An 18,509-nucleotide genomic window follows, 5' to 3' on the forward strand; every position below is an offset into this window, starting at 1 on the left:
CCGCGAGCGATGCGCCGCTTCCTCGCTCGCTTCCTTCGGCGCGGAGCGCGCGCGGCCGATTTCGCCCGCGGCGCAATGAACTCACTTTCCTTCGTAGAAAAAAGAAACGACAATGCGGCTTTATTCGTTGCACGGAGAACAATCAAGTGGGCGCCGGGATCGGGAGTCGACGAGAGGGCGAGCCAGCGAGCGCCGGGGCGTCAGTGTCGGTAGCGAAGCTTGGCCTTGGCGGCTTCCTCCTCGGCGATCTTCCTCACCGACTCGAGCGACTCGGCGATGTCGCACTTTTTGCTGGCGGCCTTGTAGAGCGCCTCGCGAATGGCGTCGCTCGAGGCCGTCTTGAGGGAGTCGACGAGGCCGAGGTTCTCCCAGATCTTGATGAAGAAGGTGCTGCAGCCGCGGTCGTAAGTGCCGAATTCGCCGCACTTGTAGTCCCACGGCAGCATGTAGTGGTAATTCGGCCAGTAGGACTTGCTCAGCAGGAATATCGTGTTGTCCTCCGGCGGATACCTACGAGCAACAAAGAGAGAGATCGAGGCCGAACTATTTGGCTTGGGCCGCCTTGCTCCTCGCTCTCGATCGCTCTCACGTGATAATTGCGTCAAGTGCGCGCGACATTGTCTCTCGGCGCGTGAAAGTTTCGCACGCATAATGGGGAATTTATTCGGCGCTTAGCCTAGTTCACGTGAAATCCGTGCTCGTTGATTTTCACAGCCCCGTGGCTGCTGGGTCTGTTGAAGAACAACAAGCCCAGTAGTTTTAGCATATCGAGAGGCGCTCGTAACTTGTCACCGGGCTTCAGGCCCCAGATCAGCATCGAGCTGTTGACCAGCCAGGAGAAGTTGCACAGCACCGCCAGCCGAAAGAAGCCCAGTATGAAGACGGCGTTCCTGATCGATTCGCCCCAGTACTCGGCCGGTGCGTTGATCGGCAGTAGCAGGCCCACGATCGGGAACAGCAGCCAGTAAAACCTGCGCAATCAACGGGATCTCACTTGCTTTCCTGCTAGCGCGAACAATAGCGAGCAGCAGTCAAAGTTCGCGAGAATTCGCGGTGGATTAGCATACGCCGGAACGCCAAGTGGCGCGCGCGCTTTCGCGCCGTTAGCGATAGCTGAAAAGGGAAATTCGCCGGCGAATAATTACCATCTCTGAGTTATCACGTAGCCGTCGGAGTCGACGTCGGTCATGTCAATGTCTCTGTCCAGCTTCTCCTTATCCGGATGGTTGGAGAGCATGTTGCTTATGAGGTGGCTGTACCAGAAGCCTTTCTTGTGGTTGTACGGATCGCGCTCGGTCCCGTAGTACAGGTGGTGGGTCCTGTGCGCCAACACCCAGTCGTATATGCTGCCCTGTGCGCAGACGGACACGAGCTTTGAAGAGGGACGCTCGCCGCGCGCGCAAGCGACGACTTACCACGCCGGCAAACGTGTGGCCGATCATGAGGATCAGCCTGACGAGGCCCGACGCCTGGAAAGCGGTGTGAGCCCAGTGCCTGTGCGCTCCGACCGTGATGCCAAGGGCTCCCCACAGAATCACGAAGGCAGCTGCGACATTTCGACAGATTCATCTACAAATATTACGCGCCTCTCCTTCCGGCCACACCGCCAACGCCTCGAGTGAGCACTATTTGCACGAGAACGCGTATTCACACGAATGACGCGGGTCCATGCTCGCGTTCGATCGACTCGGCAACGCTCTACAAAACTTTCGTGTCGGTCGAGTGTCCTCGCACTTTTCCGCTACTTTTGCGCGATTTCTAATTTGCGTGCGAGTGTTCCGCAGCGACATTCGAAGAAAACTATCGGCGAAGAAAGCGCGATTAATTTATCGTGCGTCACGTAAGCCGAGGCGAAGACTGCTGATTGTGAGAAAAGTGTCAGCGAACTTGACGCAGACTCGGTAGGCCGTTGCAATTGGAAAACCCGCTGTAACAATAACAATTTATACAGGAGCTATACTTACTGAAAAACAGAGTCATCCATTTGGCTTCGGTAAAGAGTAATATCAGACCGTAGAGCCCAAGCGCGTGCAAATGTATATAATATAAAACGGTAGGCCAATGAATGTCCCTCTTTAAGTGGTTCACGTGCTCCGCTGGCATTATCACCGGTCGATTCTAAAGCGCGGATGCGAGACAACAAGTACCAGGCATCGCAATTATCGTTGCGTGAAAAACAGATGATTAAATTCGAAAAGACACTTACTGGCTGAATCTAAGGACGAAAGAATGAGAAAAAAAATGAAGAACGTTGCTAGCAGTCCGAGACCGCGATTCGGAAAGGATACTGGATGCGTCGGAGTCGAGTGTTGTGGCCACCGTTTGGAAATCAAAAATCGACTGAGAGCTCCGAGCGCGTTGCATTGCGGTGACCACGAAAAACGCTTCGATTGACCCCGAAGACCTCGACTGAAGAATCGCATTATCGTACGCTTTTACGTTGTCATTTCCTCCTCGGGGGGCCAAAAAGATACGTGGACGGCGGCGACGGACGGCACTGTGCCTTCCTGCTGTCTCCACTAATAATTTTTCATTCGATGCTCCGTCGTCTATACTATTATGCGTGACCAGCGAACTTCGCGTAGGAAACTTTTGGATTGTGGTGGAGAGCTTCCTCGAACGCTCGTCGACGAATACGAAATGTGCCAACAAATTTATCGCGAGCAAACGGTTGGGCAACGCAAGCGTAAATTGCACGGGCTATTGTTGTACGTGTAATATTACATTCGCAAGAATGACGACGCGTACGCGAACGAAAAGCCGTGCTAAATAAATGGTTTTCAATCGCGAGACCTGCATTCGATTCTATAATGGGAAATGCTCGAACTGCTTGCGAGCGACGCGGTGTATTGCATCGGGAAATGGAGCAATGAAATGGGAAGTAACACTTATTATACCGCGTAAGCTTTCCTTAATTTTGTCGTTGTGTCATATGTTCTAGAAAAACTCGCATGAATAAACATCGACGTGCGACGATGCCGGACGCGCGCGACTTTATTGCGAGAATGCCGACGGATATACTAACTCTGTTTTATTTATTACATTTGCAAGATCTTTGATTTGTTTTGTATTTTCAAAAATGTTTCTCGAATTGTACAACGCCCGTCAATCGATAAAAACGTTTGATCATTTGCATGTTGCCAAGTAAATATATAAATACACCTTTTAACATTTGAAATTTAACGTGCACTTCTTAACGATGAGGTGAAATTCTATTTGACCCTTGGGCTTGTGAACAACGGTCTTCTCGTGTACTGAAATGAAATAAAATACTTTCTTACCCAAGACTAATTCACAAACATTTGCTGATTTGAGTAATAATCGAACGCAACGCTCGTATCGACAGAATTGAATAACATCGCGATCTCACGGCTGCTCAACTGTTCCATCGACTGGAGGAAAGGTAGAATGTAATATCGTTGCTCGGTAACGCGTCGAAAGTCCGCGGAGTCAAATATATAGTTCATAGCGTCGATCCACGGCGTCTTCAGTGGCGCAGTGAATGTTTTATTATCCACTCGCTTTTAGAATGCTTTTGATACCGAAAATTCATATGAATCTATTTATCGGACATTCAACTGCTTTTGAAATGGTGACCTACAATAGACTGAGCAAAATCTCATATGTGTATCAATGTTTCGACACGGGCATTCGTCAACTCGATAGTTATTCTCATCGATTCATGCCGTGCAGAGGATGTCTTTTCCAGAATCGAATACCAGAGGAAACATAAAAGTAATCTTAAATATCTCCTAAAACCGTAGGCTTTGCTTAATTTGCCAAAATTAGCGTGTTTCGGTTGTGTGATTTCTTTCAAGTACAAAAAGTCATCACACTTGCTATAACCAAACCAGAGAGCGACCAGGGCGTCAGGGACAAAAAAGAATCCGTGGTTAATTTCCACATACGGTGGAAAAGCGAACTCTCTCCTAATCGATATAGCGTTCGCGCTTCTCATTTTGCGCGATCTCGCCGTGAAAAAAGATATTGCACTCGCGTGGAAAAATATTTAGCTCGTTACGTGCGAAAATTCATGAAAGTGCCACGGCATTTTGTATACGCCTGGATCGACAATCTCTTGCTACGACAAAATTAATTCAATCGTCGAAATAAATAACAACTGCTCAACTTGTGTCCGTCCGCAGTGTGACTTACACATCGAAGAAAATTCGGGATACATTGACGGAGAAACTCGTGCTTCGATCAAACGGAAATGGATAAAAAAAAGTTTTTAAATTACCTGTGGTGTAAAGCTAACAAGAGGAGAGCGAATTTTCGGAGCTTACTGCACTTTATAAAAATCTTATTTCTGAAGCAATAGATTAATGTTTGATTCTATGTTAAAACTTAACACGATTTAAAGATGAAATATAAAACATTGTCAAAACGTACTTTCGATTAGTTTCACGTTCTTTTTTCATGCATATATTCTTATCTAAGTATTCCTGATACATTTGTCAGTTTGATTAATATAATGAGTATGGTTATTCAAGTTATTGTATTATAATTATTATAACCATATAATAACAAGACATTTGATTTGAGCTCGTAAATGCAAAAAGCTTTTTTGCTGAATTTCGGAGTATGACGGACGAAACTGAGAAACTTTACTGCTGTTCAGGCTCTACAGTTTATCGGCATTGAAAATTTATGGGCAAAAATAGAGAGTACGATTCGCATAAAGTTTGTATTGGAATTAGGAATTCGTTCGAATGATCAAACAGAACCTGTATACCTACTTTCAAAAGTAGAGCTTCTTCTCATTTTCGCTCTCGAAGATTTCGCCGTCTCTAGATGCGATGCCATTCGGATCAACACAACGACGCTGCCCCAGCGAATAATTTCATCTTCGATTGTATTTCTCTGCGTCCTACTTTATTATTTTACTTTCTGCTGAACGCTCGCTCGTGAGAATGCGCTTCTAAACCATTTCTAATTGGCTGCACTTTGCTCGGTCGAAACTCGAAATAAAAATTGTCGACGATAAGCGCGATTCGAAGCCTGAAAGTTGCTTGCGTGTGGTATTTATCTAAATAGCTTTGTTGCTGTTCAGCGAGTGCTTGCATACGCAATTTTATTGACAACGAGCGAGCAAGTTCTTTTTCTTGTCGGACCGACGATAGTTCTATTTTTGTTTTCACGCGTCAAGAGTTTGAAAAGGCATAGAGCGTTCAAAAGTTTCTTTTCTGCTGCGACGACAAACGCATGCACGCAACCTAACTGAGCACGAGGCGTAACTGCTCCTCATATTCCGTGGGTGCGAGAGAGTCCGAAGTTTTCAAGATCTGTAACAGCAAGTACCGTTGATCAGCCTCGAATTGGCCAAAGAAGCAGAAAGTGCCGTGGGGCCCACGTTCCGTTTTTAAAAATACGTCTGCGTCTCTTTCGCTTCTCTTAATTGTCGTTATACTCGCCACACTATTTGCTTTCAATACTTTTTCTACATAGTCACAATCACTGTGTACGAAAGTAGGTGAATTTTTTTGAACTGCGTCGAAATTTTTAACGGACTACCTTAACTGCCGTAATTGTTTGCCTTTTCTTGGGATTAGATCTGAATAGAAATGCGAGTTCAATAGACCATCACTGTGAGATCTATATATATATATATATATATATTGGTATTCTGATATTAAATTTACTAATCGAAATCGACTGTTTTAGATGTTGAAATGAATTTGACCCCACTGCACAAGTCACCTACTTATAGATTTGACGTTTTCGCAGTAAGCTGATTGTTTGATCGTGTGAATGAAAGATACAAAGTAAAAATGATATTTTAACAATAGGCAAATTGAATTCTCAAGCAACAGTAGTCCTAATAAGCCGGATATTTCAAAATGGAATTAATCTCAAAGTTCAGCCGACGCGCCGCCAATCATCTTGCAAATCTTTTTGCATACAAAACCCCTATGTGAATAGAAGTTACGAAAACTCTATTTTCATAGCACAATTATTTTTCAACTAAAACGTAAAATCTCATTAATTCGTCTTGACACCCCATAAAAATTTCTGACTTGTTATTTAATTATTAAAGAGGGGAGGTAAATAATGACGTAGGATACATAAAAAACATTAAATAATTTGTTATTCAGAGAATTGTCAATTTTTGTTCTTTTCAATATTATTAAGTACTTTGTATTGGAATCGCCGATCATTGAAAATCGTTAAAAATACGAACTTCGTTCGTAGCTCGCGTCCTTTTATTTAACTTTCACATAGCCTATGTACACACGTATGAACGCACCGAGTATACTCTTAAGCGTGTGCGCACGAGGCAGACATTGATTTTTCACACTTGTTACGTGAAGAGCAAATTTATCCATGCTCAGAACCAAAATACGATCTATTTCCGACAGCTTTGAAAGCTGCCAAAGCGTAAGGAAAAAAAAAATCATTCTGATCCTTTTTAAGCATATAATCATCAATGTACACAGCAACATCCTCCTCTCGTTCTCAGTATTCGCTAATAAGAGTTGGCGAATGTGGCAACGCGAGCGACTGGTATAAGGCCGATTTTCAATTTGCAAGTAAACAATGGCGTATCGTGGCAATTAAGAGCGAAACCGGCGGACGCGCGAGTCAATGGTGGCGGGTGCGGATGTCGATTGGGTTGCTGTACCTGTAAAAGAAAAAGAGTGGGGAGGTCTCGTTCCCCTGGCGGCGAAGATCTCTTTCTCCGTGTCTCACCGGGGGTAGTGAATGGCGAGAAAGGCTCATAAATGGGACATAGACACGTGCATCTCGATATTTCTTCTTGGTCTGAGCGCGAGTCCGGATCCAGTACTCGGCCCGACTGTACGAGCAACTTTGACAGGAGAACACTTGAGCGGCGCGCGCTCCTATATGCGCGCAGTGACAAGTGCCGTGTACTTTACTCTTGATCGATCGCCCGCTGCACCATTAGCCGCATCCTACCATAGTGAGTTTTTATTTATCTCCGTCAGTGAGTCTCTTCCGGATGTTTCTTCTGACTAATTTATCTTATAATCATTGAGAGTAAACGTCGCGTATACGTAAAAATTAACTTGTAAGAAGAACGTTTTTCAAAGACACTTTCTAATGATCTAAGCGATATTTCAATATTTGGAACCGCCAACGGGAAAATTTAATTGTACATTCATACGCGACAGTCACTAATTAACTATCTCAAAATAACTTGCATTTCCTTGTACATTTATCGCAACGTTTACGCGTAGTACTCTTTCAACAGTCGCAACACGATTGCGAGTTAAAATTGTAAAAATAAAAGTAAGCTTGTAGAAATTAAATAGAAAACAGATGTAGAGTCATCCAATAAAGTTGAAAAATTGTGGTTTGCGGCAATGTACGTAAACGGGAGACGCTTCGCGCAATTTGCAAAGCAACTGTGCTTTCCAATCAGCCGCGATGGAGTTTGTGTTTCTGTGCCAGACAGCGGCAAAGGATGACTTTTATAAAATTGTCGTTATTATTACGAGCGCGCGTAAAGCACGTCGGCCTTACGGGCGCAATTAGCCCACAGAGCCGCGATCATTTTTGTGTCAGCGATGAGAATGCACATCCGCGCCAGCTTCTCGTTGCGCTCTTGGCCGAGCGTCCACCGTGTAATTAGACGCACCGCCCGAATAGACCGCAGTGAAAATCTCTCGAGTTTCGTGAATAGTCGCGCACTTTCTAAGTATTTCCAATCTCGATTAATCAATGAAAGTCAAGCCGCTTCAACGAGGCATTCTCTTCCAACAAGAGAGAGAGAGAGAGAGAGCGCGAAAGAGAACAATATTTTGCACCACGGAGTCGAGAAGCAAATCGGTTGGCAGCTCGTTGATGTGGAATGTTGGTGTTCTCTAGCGCCAAAACGATGGCAAATAATAAAGCGCGATTACGGGCTTATTCCGTTTCCGCGTGTTCGCGTTAGCGAGTCATCGATGCCGTCCGTGCAGCGTGCGCGTACGTGCGGCGCGTCGAGCAGCATCGACCTGAAAAGCTATCGCTGACCTCTTTCTTCGCAGAGCCGATCCCGTTCTCTCTTTCTCGCGCGGCCGCTAGGTAGCATCCCGAAGACTCTGCACATACGCATCTAATGTCCATCTCTTTCCAATTTCCCTCTCCGAACGGGACCCATACTCGTCGCGTGCTCTTGGAAGAAAGTCGCGCGGCTTTACCTTCACTTTAGCCGATACCAATTCCCCGCTCTCATTCTCTCTTCTTTCGTCGCGGCGAGGCAAACGACGCGTGCCATTCGAAATCGATCGGGGGCCTCCGTTCTCCGATCCATTAACGTTATTAGCATCTGCCTCGGCGAGACGACTCATTTGCAATTGTCACTGAATTACGCTGTTACGGTCCACTCGATTGTCACCGTCTAACGGATTTTTCCAAAGGCCGCTTCGCGAGGCCCACTTCGCGAGGCTTGGAAGATAGATCTTACTGTATAATCAGCCGATTGGAAACACAAGCTTCTTTTGTTGGCCGTTGAAATTCACCTACTGGAATATAGTTAACGATTAGAAGAATTTATCTTGAATAATCCATACTCGACCGTATCCAAATGCCTGCTTACCTATTTTAACAAGGCTTAACGCAAAGAACGTTTCGTGATTTTTCGATCCAATCCAACGCTTATAAACTTAGTTTTTACGCGTAAAAAGACGATTTTTGAGTGCCAAAGTAACAGGCGTGCTCAATTTTGGTTTTCACCGTTCAATCAATTAAAGATGCATTTGGAATGAGATCACGAAGGAGCACTTTTACGAGCCTCGTCATTCATCCTAGAGAGGAAAAACGGTAGCTCAACCTACATTGTGCTAGGTCATCCAGAACGCAATAAAATATTAACAATGAAGACGCTTAATGTGCATATTGCCTTCTGTACATGCAGACTCATCGATGGAAGTAGAACAGGCTTTTAAACTGTAGGAAAGCCAACGATATACACTTTCTCACTTGGCACAGATTTGGCTTTTCCTCGCATTCACATGACCGCTACTATATATATATGTATATATGCAGATATACATTTTAATATGTTTCCAACGTCAACCAATAAAATATCTGCATAGCAAACATCCAATTTAACATGCCCGCGACACACATATTTTCATGCCAAGCTGATAAACAAAACCCAATTTCTAAGCCGCATAGTTGATCAACGGGACAGTCGCGAAACGGATATTCTCTCTTGGCGTGACAAATGCAGTTGTCCCAGCGACGAGTAAACGATGATGTTTGAAGGTTTTCAGCGTTAACGCCATGGCACCAAATCTGTTTGGCAATTCGGCGACGCTGTTTCTGGAGGCAACGCAGCAAGCAGCCAAGAAAAAATCCGCGGACAAGGTTGACACTTACACCAAGTCCAAACAAGCCGACACCAGCAAATACAAATGGCAAATCGTGTGGAGAAACGTCATTGCGTTTATTTACCTGCACGTCGGCGCTGTCTACGGCCTCTATTTGTTCTTCACCAAAGCCAAGTTTCTTACTTTCCTCTGGAGTGAGTAACGTCATCGCTGTGTCGCTTCGCTCGAAGTGAGCCTTCGAATAACGACAAAGAAATAAGTAACGAAAAAAATTGTAATTTTTAGCCATCGGTCTGGCCGCGTCGTGCGCCGTGGGAATCACAGCGGGAGCTCATAGATTGTGGTGTCACAGATCGTATAAGGCCAAATGGCCACTGAGGATCATCTTGATGCTTGCTCAAACCGTTGCCTTCCAGGTAAAACGAATGATTACGACAACGCCCCGTTCGATCACGCGCGAACCATCGTAATCGTTGTTTCTCTTGTCCTTCGCGAAGAACCATTTGTTCGAGTGGGTGCGAGATCATCGCGTGCATCACAAATTCACCGACACGAACGCCGACCCACACAACGCCAAACGAGGATTTTTCTTCTCGCACATGGGCTGGCTGCTCGTTCGCAAGCATCCCGATGTCGCTTTGAAGGGCGCTAGCGTTGACATGAGCGACCTCGAAGCAGATCCGATTGTCGTTTGGCAGCGAAGGTAAATGGGAGTGGCGATGGAAGGAAGAATTGAGGAAAGGGCCCAAACGAAAATCTCGTTCGTTCGCATTTTTCAGGCTTTACATCATTATGATGCCAATATTCGCCTTTTTTCTGCCTTCGTGGATACCCTGCTACTTTTGGGGAGAGAACGGCATGAACGCCTGGTACGCGACCTTGTTTAGATACACGGCATCGCTCCATGCCACGTGGTTGGTCAACTCGGCCGCGCACGTCTACGGCACGAGACCTTACGACGAGTAAGTCGTTCGATAGGCGAGCGCCGAGAAGCCGATGAAAAATTAATCGATTCGCCTTCGATGATCATTTCAGCACGATCAGCGCCACCGACAACATCCGCGTAGCCTTGGGCGCTTTCGGCGAAGGCTGGCACAACTACCATCACGTGTTCCCGTGGGACTACAAAGCAGCCGAGTTGGGCAACTACCGTGCCAATTTCACCACGGCTTTCATCGACTTCTGGGCGTGGGTGGGCTGGGCGTACGACTTGAAGACCGTGCCGCTCGAAATGATCGAGAGCAGAGCGGCGCGCACCGGCGACGGCACGCGATGCAAGCAGAACTGGCAGGACGACGACCATCACGAGGATGCTATCTGGGGGTGGGGCGACAAAGACATGCACCACGAGGACGTCGTTCTCGCTAAGATTCACAACAAGATCGAATAACGCGCTCTGGCCTGCGAGCATGGAAAATTCGTGCGTGCACTTCTTATTGTGTTTACAGCTCGCTGAGAAGGAAATTTGGAATGGAGGTGCTCGCAGCTGCGCATACTCTTTAGCATTTGCCGTGAGATTGACGTTTACAAGGTCTCTGTCGAAGTTTATATTTACGGTATCGCGTGGCCGTTATAACCACGAGGGATCGCCTCTATTTTCATTTAATCGACGGAGAAACTGTTTTTAAGTAGCGAGTTCGGTTGCCGATGATAAAACACTTTGACGATCTTCGAAGGCGAGCGAGAATAACGCAATACAGAGGTATTGCCGTCGATAGCTAAGAGCAATGTTAGCTGGATTTGCGTTGGAGATACGAAAGGGAAATCGTTTGCAATCTCGATACACAATGTTGCCGTAATCGTTGAATATGTGAATTTATGTATATATGGATATATGTGTGCTTGAATATGCTAACTATGATTAGGGATGATACTTTTAAGGCCTCGACAATGTGTATTTATTATCCTTTTATTTAATTTTACATACTAGTCTGATAGGCACTTCCTAAACCATCGTAATTAACACAATTCGAGAAATTCGATGGCGTAGAAATGCATTTATACTTTTGGAACGTTTAGGTGTATGAAAAGCTCTTCCGGTGATCATATAGCACTTTTCCTCTTTTCTACTTTCTACTGTTGAATAATGCAAGCACTGTAAGTACAGTAATAATTACATTTTGAAGTGACTCGGCATTCTGTATATACGTATAAACTTGAACAAGGATACATTTATATAAAACTGATGTATTGCCTTATACGCATCAGATACACAATAAAAATGAGTATTCTCAGTCAATCGCATAACAAAATATTGAACCCAAGACAAAATTGTTGACTGAGAATTTACATTGGCTTGTTTCAAAGTATTACACGGTAAACCCCTTTTCCATTTTGGACAATAAACATCGTTATGTATCTTGCTTATGTATAATCATGAAAAGTCTATAAATCGTTCTACAACATATTAACCCTCTTACTATAAACATATACTTGTCATTATTACACGAAGAAATTGAGTTCTAAGCTTTTTTTACGTGCATGCTTGCAACGAAAAGACAATAGCATTAAAATTTTCAAAACGATCCAACACAGGAATGTCGTCGCAAATGCCACTAAGGTTAGCTTTTTATATGTTTACGTTTCTTATTTATTGATTGATTTCTTATGTCGTAACTTATTTGCATATCAAATGTATTTCTGAGCTTTCGAAAGTTACCACCTGTGTAAAATTGTTAACTCGACCAAGACAAATAAATAAAAAATTATAAGAAGAGCGCGCAATCAGTTATACGTTATTATCGGATCAAACGCGATAACTGCAATATCGAGTGTTGCGGCACTCGAAAATAAGCTGCAGTATATAATTCAATTCTCAGCGAAGTCGTACTTGGCTCGACGACTTATTAAACGAGGCGACCAGTGCGAGAATTCCGAGTGACAGTCAGCAATTAACACGATTTCTTGAAAAATAATTCTTTTCGCGCTAACGGCTGACAAAATACGTAATGAAAGCTCTCTATCCGTTGCGTGCTTAATTTAATTACATTTGCATACTAATGTTACAACACAGCTGCTGAAAATTTGCCGAGGCTTGTTTTCGAATTCTTCCGTTCAGCGGTTAAGATTATCACGTTACAATAATTGGCGTAAACAATGCCTCGAATTTACCGCTGTTGCGCAAGTCATAAATGAAGTATGCGTTATAGACATAACAGCTGCGTGAGTGTCAAACTCGTCATCGCGAAGTCGCGCGAGTGCGCCATCTATCATGAGAGCTCGAGTCAACAACAATCCTAACGACTTGCGCGTGCTTCGGTAGCGCGGTGCATCGCGAGGGAAGCGCAGAAGCAGAAGCTATGCGCACGATCAGAGTTCAATCTGCCAACGACGGCGCTAATTGTAAAATCCCGGCGAACGATGAGCAGCAGACTGAAAAAGTTTGGAAAAGGGAGCCGACGGAACTAGCCACGGATCATAACCTCCGACGAGGCGTCGGCTATGTTCTTCTCAACATTACCTGCGGTCTCTGCGTGTTTTTGAGTTTCATCTTTACCTGTCTTACTGCGTCTCTCATTCTCCTGGGCAACAGTGCTGACGCTGCTTTTATTAACCCAGGTGAGTTTGTTACTTTTCCTTATAAAAAACCTCGAGCAGATTTCAATTCAATGCATTTTTAACTTTGCGCCTGCATTCTCGCGATTCATGTTTTATTTATATAGAAATAGAACTTGTGTTCAACAAATAATTGATACAGAGATATTTAAATACGTAGTGTTGTCAGAAATATAATGAGCATTCCTTTAAAAAATTAGCAAAGTCAATCTGAAATATTGCAAAACAAAAGGGAAAGTTTTATTCGTAAAGCAAAACTTTTCAAGGATACACCGTTTAGTCATAGTATTTAGTCATAGTAGTAAGTTTGTATTTTTTTTTTATTGCAATTCAAGCTTTTGTTATTTTCTTAAACAGATGCTGCTCAGGTTTACACGTAATGTAAAAATCCTTGTGAACTATTATACTCCTACTTTCGTTAAAGGTAAAGTTTTATCAAAATGAAATGTGTAAGATAAGACGCACGCGTTATCACATTTCTTTTTTTGACAGTACACATACAAATGTTGGATTTGTCGCGTCGATGAAAAATGCCAACATACATTTCTTTATACATTAAACTTGGCATTTGAGTAATCGGGTATTAGCAGTTTATCGTTCTTATATAAATAAGATTAAATTAAACCGAACTCAAATATAAAATTACTGCGGTTCTTTAGTAATTAGACGATAAATATAATAATACTGATTAAGATTTGATTATTATTTCAGAAGTACGAAGCGTCTCTGACTACTCAAAAATGTCACACGAAACGCTTTATTCGGACATGTTTCGTTTACCGAAAGATGTAAAACCGCAACACTATGACCTTTACCTCCATCCAGACTTGGAAAAAGGAACATTTGAAGGAAAAGTTACGATCCTACTCGATGTTGCAAAGAAACAGAACTTTATAGCCCTGCACCAAAAGGAACTAAACGTCAGCGCGGTCAAATTGAATTTACGTGATCATGACAAATACTATGATGTCGAAATAAAAAAAAGTTATTCCATTGATAAAAATGAAGTTTACATCGTGGAACCAACAGAGGAATTGAGGGTCGGCACCTACGACCTTCAATTATCATTTTCTGGATCATTACAGGATAAAATCGTTGGATTTTATTCAAGTAAATACAAAGATGAAATAAACGAAACGAGGTAAAAACACTTAAGATGATTGGTAATTGAGTAATAAACAAGTAAATATAAAAATGTCGCAATGATTTGGGCATATAAAAATAAAAATATTGACTAAGAAATGTGACGAAATTTTTTTACTTTAGAACGATTGCAACTTCGAAATTTGAACCTACATATGCCAGGAGATCTTTCCCATGTTTTGATGAACCAGGATTAAAAGCAGAATTTACAATTAAGCTCGTTCATCCCAGCAATGATGGTTATGGCGCTTTGTCTAACATGAACGTTAAGGTACTTAAACAATGTTTTCTAACAATGTTTTCTCTTTCAAATTATCATTTAAAATTAGTAATTTATTTAAAAATTATTCGCAGGCTATCGACCCAAGTAGTCCAAAGCAAGGATTGACTACAGTAACGTTCGCAAAAAGTGTACCAATGTCGACGTACCTGGCTTGCTTCATTGTCAGTGATTTCGTGGCCATGAAAAAAGAAGCTAAAGGACTTAATGGACAAACTTTTCCCATCAGTGTATACACCACAAAAGCTCAGAAACAGAAAGGATCGTTTGCCCTGGACGTTGGTGTTAAAGTTATAGAGTTTTACGTGAATTTATTCAACATTGATTATCCATTACCAAAACTTGGTGCTTTATTATGATTTTTCAAAAAATCTTTGTTTCATTCTTGAATATTATTGACATCTTATTAATTATTTTTCAGATATGGCTGCTATCCCAGATTTTGTTTCTGGTGCAATGGAAAACTGGGGTTTAGTAACTTACAGAGAATCTAGACTGCTGTATGATAATTTAACTACGTCAACTTCAAATAAAGAAGACATCGCGTCAGTCGTGGGACATGAGTTTGCTCACATGTGGTTTGGAAATTTAGGTATTGTATTCACTTTATAGATTATTTCATATATACTCATATTTTTGAAATTCATGATTAATTAACCCTTTACGCATTCTAGTAACTATGGCTTGGTGGAATGATCTGTGGTTAAATGAAGGTTTTGCAACATACATGTCATTCAAGAGTGTCAATGCAATATTTCCAGAATGGAATTACGTGAGATGCAAATTAATTTAAAACGTAATCAAATGCATTATATTTTATTACATTGATTGGTTTTAAATTAGATGGACCAATTTGCTATTAATGAACTTCACCGTGCTTTTGCTACTGATGCAAAACTAAGCTCACATCCTATTGTACAGACTGTTAATAATCCTGATGAAATTACTGCGATATTCGACGTTATTTCATATCAGAAGGTTTGATTATTTTGATAAGTCAGGGTCCCCCTGTATTCTCGTATAAATATGCACATGTTTATGTGATTCTTTGCACTATGATTATTCGTCGGAGGAACGCTTTTAAGATTGGAAAAAATGACTACCAACATGCATGACATCTATTTGGCGCAAAATAATTTTTTTCGAAATTCAATAGCTAAAATGTCAACGTATATGAGTCGACATTTCGAGGTTGGAAAGTAATGTATAGTTTTTGTGATGCATCAGTAATTTATCTTGACTACATCAATGATGGTTAGATTTATTTTTCAATTATAAAATTTTGTTGTGATAAAAGGGCTTTATAGAATGGTTTCGAATTATTTGAGCATAAATTAGATATAAATATGTATTTGTGGTAAATTTTTTAAATCTAAAATTCGCTCCTCCGACGAATAATCATAGTGTAAAGGATCGCCCCTACATGTATATATCTATATAGAGATGTGAGCGAACCTTAATACTTTTTACAATTGGGTTAAAAAACATCAAATAAAAAGAAATTACTTTAGGGAGCATCAGTTCTCAGAATGTTAGAAAATTTCGTTGGCACTGATATTTTTTACAATTCAGTAACGAAATACCTCAAAAAACATGCTTACCAAAACGCTGAAACTATGAGTCTGTTTGAAATCATCCAAGAAACAATTGGAAGCAAAATAAATATCGCTTCAATCATGGATACATGGACTAGACAAATGGGCTTTCCAGTAGTTGACGTAACTAAACACAAGAATATGTACGTCTTAACACAAAAAAGATTCTTAGCTAAAGCAAATACTACATTCGATCCATCAGAATCACCATATGGCTACAAGTGGATTATTCCAATTACGTTTACTACGAGTAAAAATTCCGAACCCACGTTAATATGGTTCGATAAAGATGCAAATAACTGTAAGTAAAGATCGCAAATGAAAATCAACCATAATCAACGTTATTTGACTAATTTATATGATTTCTTTTCATGACTTTTTAAGTGGTAATCAACTTGGATGAACCTGTCGACTGGATTAAATTCAATCATGATCAGATTGGCTATTATCGTGTGAATTACGAAAGATCTGAATGGGAAAGTATATTGAATGTTCTACGTTGGAGTCACAAGGTATCTATAATTTTTAAAAAATTCAGTATTTCTTTTCACAGTGAATTTACTTCAAACTTTATATTTGTTACTCGACAAATTAGAATTACACAAAATTCATTGCAAGTTATTGCCATTGTGCAAAGCTAAACGATCAATTTATAAATGTAATTTCCAGCGATTTTCTACTCAAGACAGAACTCATCTACTCGAGGACGCCTTCAGTTTAGCTTATGCAGGGGAGCTTGATTATATTATAGCAATGAATATGACACTTTATCTAGGCAGCGAAAAAAATTTCTCTCCTTGGTCTGTGGCGTCGGATAAGCTCAAAGCTATCGACACCCTCTTATCATCCACACCCACCTCAGCCAAATTCCGGGTAGGTAGATCAAATTTTCTTCTCCCCTTCTTCCCTTCTTTTTATGCCTTAAATATGGAATTAATATATGCTATCTCGTTCGGTTTTCTTTCAGGAATATGTAAGAGAACTCGTTGACGGAACTTATCACGACGTTACGTGGAATGTTGATCAGTCGGAAGATCATGATATATTGTGAGTAAATAAAAATTTCTTTACAGGAACCATTTTTTTATTATGCAACTTTGTTGCTTTCTCGATTTTTTTTATTAGTTTCTTTTCTTGAAGAAATAAATCATATTAGTTATTTCATTTGAAAACATAAACCAATATGATTTGTAGAAATCTGAGGAACTATGTGTTGGGATTGGCATGTTCAGTGGGTCACGTCGAGTGCTTGGATGAAGCTGGCGTTATATTCAAGAGTTGGATCAATGACCAAAAGGACCGTCGTCCGCACCCAGACATTCGGACTCTTGTATATTACTACGGTGAGGGTCTTTCATAATATTGTGCGATTATCTTAAATATACAGTGTGGCCAATGAAAGAAAAACATTTATGAACGTGATGGGACTCGCAAAAAAAGAAAACAAATAACGAAATAAGGTTTCTATTTACGAAAAAAGATGGAAAAACTTTGCCGTAGATAACTTTTTGTATCGCTTCGTATGATTTGATATGGTATTATAAATTTATGCCCACAGGAATGAGTCACATTGGAGGTGAAGCCGAATGGGATGTAATGTTTCAAAGATTCACCAAAGAAGGAAATGCTGCAGAGAAAAATAAGCTCATGCTTGGATTAGCAGGAGTTCGTTCTAAATTCATTTTAGAAAAGTACGTTCAATTGTTTTGAAATCATTTTCATTCAATGATTTCTTCATTAACTATTTTATTGCAGATATATCAATTTAGCAATGGATGAGAACTATGTACGTTCGCAAGATGCCCTGAGCTGTCTACAAAGTATTTCCAATAATCCCGAAGGAACGCACCTTGTATGGGATTGGGTTCGCAACAATTGGGAATTACTCGTCAAACGGTACACGTTGAATGATCGCTACTTAGGTCAATTAATACCAGGCATCACTCGGAAATTCGCAACGAAAATCAAGCTCGAAGAGATTCAAGCATTCTTCGAGAAATATCCCGAGTCTGGCGCTGGCGCTACTTACAGGAAACAAGCTCTTGAAACCGTTGAGACTAATATTAAATGGCTCGAAAGTAACGTTGCAGCAATTGATCGATGGTTGGATTCCAGGCCCGAGCCCAAGCATGTGAGCAAAAAATAAAGTACCTTTAAGTGCTTCTCTACGTCTTTTCGACCTTGCGAGCAGATTGTATTTACTTTTTATAAACTTGTTTGATGAAAAAATGATTGATGAATAAATATTGATTAATGGTTTTCGTAAAAAAATAATTGCAACATTTTCTATTCACTCCTTTTATTCAACTGCTATCAAACAATGGTACGTCAGATAAGAGAAATGTTGAAAACTGAATTTCAGAGTGTGAAAAAAGTATAGATTAATAACTGATAACTCGAATCGCAATAAGTACAGATTATCTGACACTTGTTAAATTCTCATGGAAAATTTGACAGAGCCATTAACTGCTGATACGCGTGACCGAAATTTTGAGTGCGTGATTTAATATACGACAGTATAACGAGTAAAGGTAGTTATGCGCGATGATGGGGTCAAATTGTCTTACATCTAATATCGACATCTTTTATTAGACCCTTAGATATCGAGGATACGATGACTAATTGAAATTGACCGCCTTCAGAGGTCACTTCAGTTAA

General features: G+C 41.4%; 2 protein-coding genes across 4 annotated transcripts; one reads left to right on the plus strand and one right to left on the minus strand.

The window, feature by feature from the left end:
- Positions 1-85: 85 nt before the first annotated feature.
- Positions 86-4,779, minus strand: LOC131675651 (acyl-CoA Delta-9 desaturase). 2 transcript variants are annotated; one of them, XM_058954691.1, is made up of 6 exons: positions 2,207-2,329; positions 1,965-2,118; positions 1,416-1,546; positions 1,146-1,351; positions 786-971; positions 86-510 (listed from the first exon to the last, which is right to left on the minus strand). In XM_058954691.1, exons 2-6 carry the CDS (start codon positions 2,101-2,103, stop codon positions 201-203), a joined length of 972 nt encoding a protein of 323 aa, XP_058810674.1. In that variant the 5' UTR covers positions 2,104-2,118; positions 2,207-2,329; the 3' UTR covers positions 86-200. The 2 variants fall into 2 exon arrangements, with proteins under 2 accessions (XP_058810674.1, XP_058810675.1); XM_058954692.1 differs by lacking the exons at positions 1,965-2,118; positions 2,207-2,329 and adding an exon at positions 4,740-4,779.
- LOC131675648 (glutamyl aminopeptidase-like) lies at positions 3,676-18,107 on the plus strand. 2 transcript variants are annotated; one of them, XM_058954687.1, is made up of 19 exons: positions 3,676-3,735; positions 9,214-9,472; positions 9,564-9,694; positions 9,776-9,981; positions 10,058-10,240; positions 10,314-10,632; positions 13,745-13,974; positions 14,100-14,247; positions 14,331-14,601; positions 14,678-14,848; positions 14,931-15,028; positions 15,100-15,234; positions 15,768-16,152; positions 16,236-16,363; positions 16,521-16,724; positions 16,819-16,898; positions 17,046-17,194; positions 17,410-17,542; positions 17,607-18,107. In XM_058954687.1, exons 1-19 carry the CDS (start codon positions 3,697-3,699, stop codon positions 17,995-17,997), a joined length of 3,660 nt encoding a protein of 1,219 aa, XP_058810670.1. In that variant the 5' UTR covers positions 3,676-3,696; the 3' UTR covers positions 17,998-18,107. The 2 variants fall into 2 exon arrangements, with proteins under 2 accessions (XP_058810670.1, XP_058810671.1); XM_058954688.1 differs by lacking the exons at positions 3,676-3,735; positions 9,214-9,472; positions 9,564-9,694; ... (1 more) ...; positions 10,058-10,240; positions 10,314-10,632 and adding an exon at positions 12,543-12,836 and having other exon boundaries at positions 13,545-13,974.
- Positions 18,108-18,509: the final 402 nt, after the last annotated feature.

The sequence above is a fragment of the Phymastichus coffea genome, unplaced genomic scaffold (assembly GCF_024137745.1).
Source record: "Phymastichus coffea isolate CEN01 unplaced genomic scaffold, Cenicafe_Pcof_1.1 PCOF00028, whole genome shotgun sequence".
Taxonomy (NCBI): Eukaryota; Metazoa; Arthropoda; class Insecta; order Hymenoptera; family Eulophidae; genus Phymastichus; species Phymastichus coffea.